Below are 3,558 nucleotides of genomic sequence, written 5' to 3'. Positions count from 1 at the left end.
GTACTATTTTATATATATGTATATAAGGAAAATTTTAAAGTTAGGGGGGTTCGAGCACCCCCCTGCCCCTACCTGGCTACGCCCATGAGTGGAAGTAAAATTTTCTGATCTACATGAAAGGTATGAAGCCTTCGGCATAACCGAAGAGCGCATTGTCCTTACTTGTTTATACAATATCGTTCCTTACATTTCTCTTTAATTAATAAGACTCTAAAATAAATTATAATTTTTTATTATGCCGTAAATCTCATCGGAGAGCTCTTATGAAAACTACCGCCAACACTTGAACGGCTAATTCACTTTAACTCAATTCACTTTCTGCGCAACTATTCTGCTTTCCGGCACTCCGTCGCGCCGCTCGCCTATATGCCCCAACTGCCACAGCCAACAGCGTCAGCGCAACAGTTGCGAGTGCAACAATCGCGATTATGTAATACAAATGTGACTCCGGTTTACACACATCACTCGATGTCAGCCGGGCCACCTGTCCCTCTGCGTTGCCATCAGCGCAGCTCAACTCTTCTAAATCGCTCACACGCTTGCTATTCAGCTTAACAAAATTAAACCAAAGCACCGATGCGCAATCGCATTGCCAGGGATTATGCGCCAGCGATATATCCGCTAAAGAATCATGCAGATACAGCAGCGTTTCCTCGCTCAATTGCCGCAGCCGATTGTTACGCAGATTCAAGTTGGCCAACTGACGCGGCTGATTTTCACCAGCAGCATGCACCAGCAACGCGCTTATACGGTTATGCGCCACTTTAACGCGCACCGATCCCATATGATGTGGCAAGCAGTAAACGCTAAGCGAATTGTTGCTCAACTCCAAATACTCCAGCTTGGTGAGGCCGTCGAAGATGTTGCAGGCTACCGCAGCGTCAAGGTCAAGCGCATTATTTTCGATTTCGAGATGTTGCAAACTGCCGAGCTTAGCAAAGGTGCCGAGCTCCAGTTGCTGCAAGCGATTATTTGACAGATATAGCACCGTGAGTTCGCGCAGGGAGCGGAAGACATCCGCTGGCAGGCGTTCAATTCGATTGTTGCTCAAATCCAATTCAGTTAGATTGTAGAGTTGCTCAAAACTATCAGCTGGTATGACGCTCAAACCATTGTAGCTCAAATCGAGCAACTCGAGGTGGTGCAACGGTGCAAATAGGCGCGCTGGTGGCGTTTGCAGGCGATTATCACGCATTTGTATTTGCCTTAAGTGTGCGCTGATTGGCTCTAGGAAGCCAGCGGGCAAAGGTGCCTCCAACCATGCAAACTTTAGTGTTTCAATGCTTCGCATATCCGTAAGTATATCGACATCCAGTTGATCGAAGCCACTTAGTACGAATTCGATGACACCATCCAGGCTGGTGAGGTGGCTGCGTTTGAGCGGTGTGTTGGTGACGCCGCGTTGTAGCTTCACCATTGTGCCCGTGCTGATGCCTAGTCGCCGGAATATATCGTCGAAGGGTATACAGCCGTCGATTGTGATGTCTTGTATTCGGCCCAGCGAGAGTTCGGGTAGATTGCCGACAATTTGCAACATGTCCTCTGCTGTGCCTATGCATGAAATGGTGAAGCTTTGGTAGTCCTTTGAGACGTAAATTTTGAAGTGATCCTCATTGTTGAATACTATGGTGGTGTGCGTATCCAGTTCGGTACAGGTAATGTTGACGGTGGCATTTAGCTGCTTGCAAGTCTCGTAGGTGAATTCACTGACGTTCGGATGCCCCAAAATTTCGAGTGTTTGTAAGAGCAGTAAAAGTAATTTTATACGCGTGAAAGTGAACATTTTATTTGTTTTTAGGTAATAACACTTCAAATTTTAAGTGTGTGTTGCTAGCTTAAAATTCGTTTTGTAACTAAAATCAGCATTCAGCATGAAGCATAATTTGTAAACATCAAGCGACTGTAGCCAAATATAAGAGATTGCAAAATATTCGGCTGCTTATCGCATAAATTCTTTTCATTTAATGGGGAAGCAAGATTTTTTTTTGAAATCTGTGCACAATACACATTATTCAAGATGTGTGTTTGTAGTTTTAGATTGTGTGCAACGTTTTGGATTTTTGCGCCCTTCATACTTATGTATGTAAGTATTTATGTACGTTCACGGTCAAAAATGCGACTATAAAAGTTCTTTTGGAGAGCTTTATTATACTGGTTGATCCGGCGAATACAAATTTATTAATAAATAATAGTCACTTTTGTAAAATAAAAAAAAAAGTTAACTTATGAGATTGGAACCAGAGGGCTGCAAAAGTTTTTGGAAAAGTGTATTCAAAGTATTTGCTCATGTTTGCTTTGCTTCCTTATACTTACTCACAACTTTCAAATAATGAAATATATATTTGGAAAGAAGATATCGTTACCTTAATTCACAAAGGCCCTAACCAACATTTTGTTCGAAACTGCGTGTTTCACAGAATTTGGTACTAGGATATACTAAAATACAAATTCAGTTCACTTCTTAAAATGCCCTACTTGTTTTTGATATACTTTTTATAATATTTTTTATTCTCAGGAGAAAAAATAAATAAAAAATTAGGTCATTAACTATAAGTAGGTATCAAGAAATTTCGACTTGGCAACCAGGTAGGTAAAATGTAATGTAAATAATAGAGTAGTAGAGTTGCCACCTTTCCTAAAATAACATTTCTTAAATATATAAGTCAAAAATAAAAATCGTACAATATTTTCTGAAGATAAATTTTGAGAAAATTTTAATAGAAGTAAATATTTTAATGGAGTTGCCACCTATGTAAGAAATAAAATTAATCATAAAAATGTGAAAATAGTAATGAAAAATTATACCACTTTGTTATCAATAGTTTCCGAAAGCCATGAAAAGTACCGAAAAATTCAGAATATATCATAAATCCTGCAAGTTCCAAAAAGTCCAAAAAATTTCAAAAGAGTGTCAAAAGATTCCGAGGGCCACAAAAAGGCTCGAACATTTTCGATCTTGAAAATCTCAAAAGGCCCCGTTAATTCTAGAAAAGTGCTAGTAGATCCCGAAAGTAACGAAAATACCCGAAAAATTTTATATGGATCCCGAAATCCACAAAAAGTCCTGAAAATTTAGAAAGGTGTCAAAATATCTCGAAAAATACAGAAAGTCTTGAAAAGTCTAGACAAATTTTCAACAGATTCCAAAAGTTCCAGTAAATCGCGAAAAGTTTAGAAAAATTGAAGCGCATTTTTTTAACTGCATTGGATCCTAACGGAAAATATTCTTATTTATTCGGAACGTTGCAAACGAAACTTCTATATTTTTTATTTCCAGCAGCCCAATTTTTAGTTTTCAGCCAGTAACGCAATGACATGTTTATTATTATAAGCTCAAAAGACATCGTTCCGGTAGCATCCCAGTGAGAAAATGTATAGTAATCGAAAAAATAATCAGTAAAACAACCCCTTTCACATTCGAAAAGTGGGGCATTCAATTTTGAATTACCTAGTATCGAGAAATGGATGTGTCTTTAATATGAAATTTTTGGAACTTTTTGAATACATTAGAATGCTGATTACATAGTTAGCAGTAATATAATCGAGAACTCATAAAAA

At 38.6% G+C, this 3,558-nt stretch overlaps 1 protein-coding gene across 1 annotated transcript; it reads right to left on the bottom strand.

The window, feature by feature from the left end:
- Positions 1–301: 301 nt before the first annotated feature.
- Positions 302–1,783, bottom strand: LOC118741989 (carboxypeptidase N subunit 2-like). The gene has a single exon (XM_036473954.1). It carries the CDS (start codon positions 1,781–1,783, stop codon positions 302–304), a length of 1,482 nt encoding a protein of 493 aa, XP_036329847.1.
- Positions 1,784–3,558: the final 1,775 nt, after the last annotated feature.

Source organism: Rhagoletis pomonella, unplaced genomic scaffold (assembly GCF_013731165.1).
Source record: "Rhagoletis pomonella isolate Grant_MI unplaced genomic scaffold, Rhpom_1.0 Rhpom_scaffold_00006, whole genome shotgun sequence".
In the NCBI taxonomy this organism is placed as follows: Eukaryota; Metazoa; Arthropoda; class Insecta; order Diptera; family Tephritidae; genus Rhagoletis; species Rhagoletis pomonella.
This window is presented reverse-complemented; position numbering and strand designations above follow the sequence as displayed.

Excerpts from the sequence above, each read along its gene's own strand:
- LOC118741989 (XM_036473954.1), bottom strand. The coding sequence starts at position 1,783 with ATGTTCACTTTCACGCGTATAAAATTACTTTTACTGCTCTTACAAACA.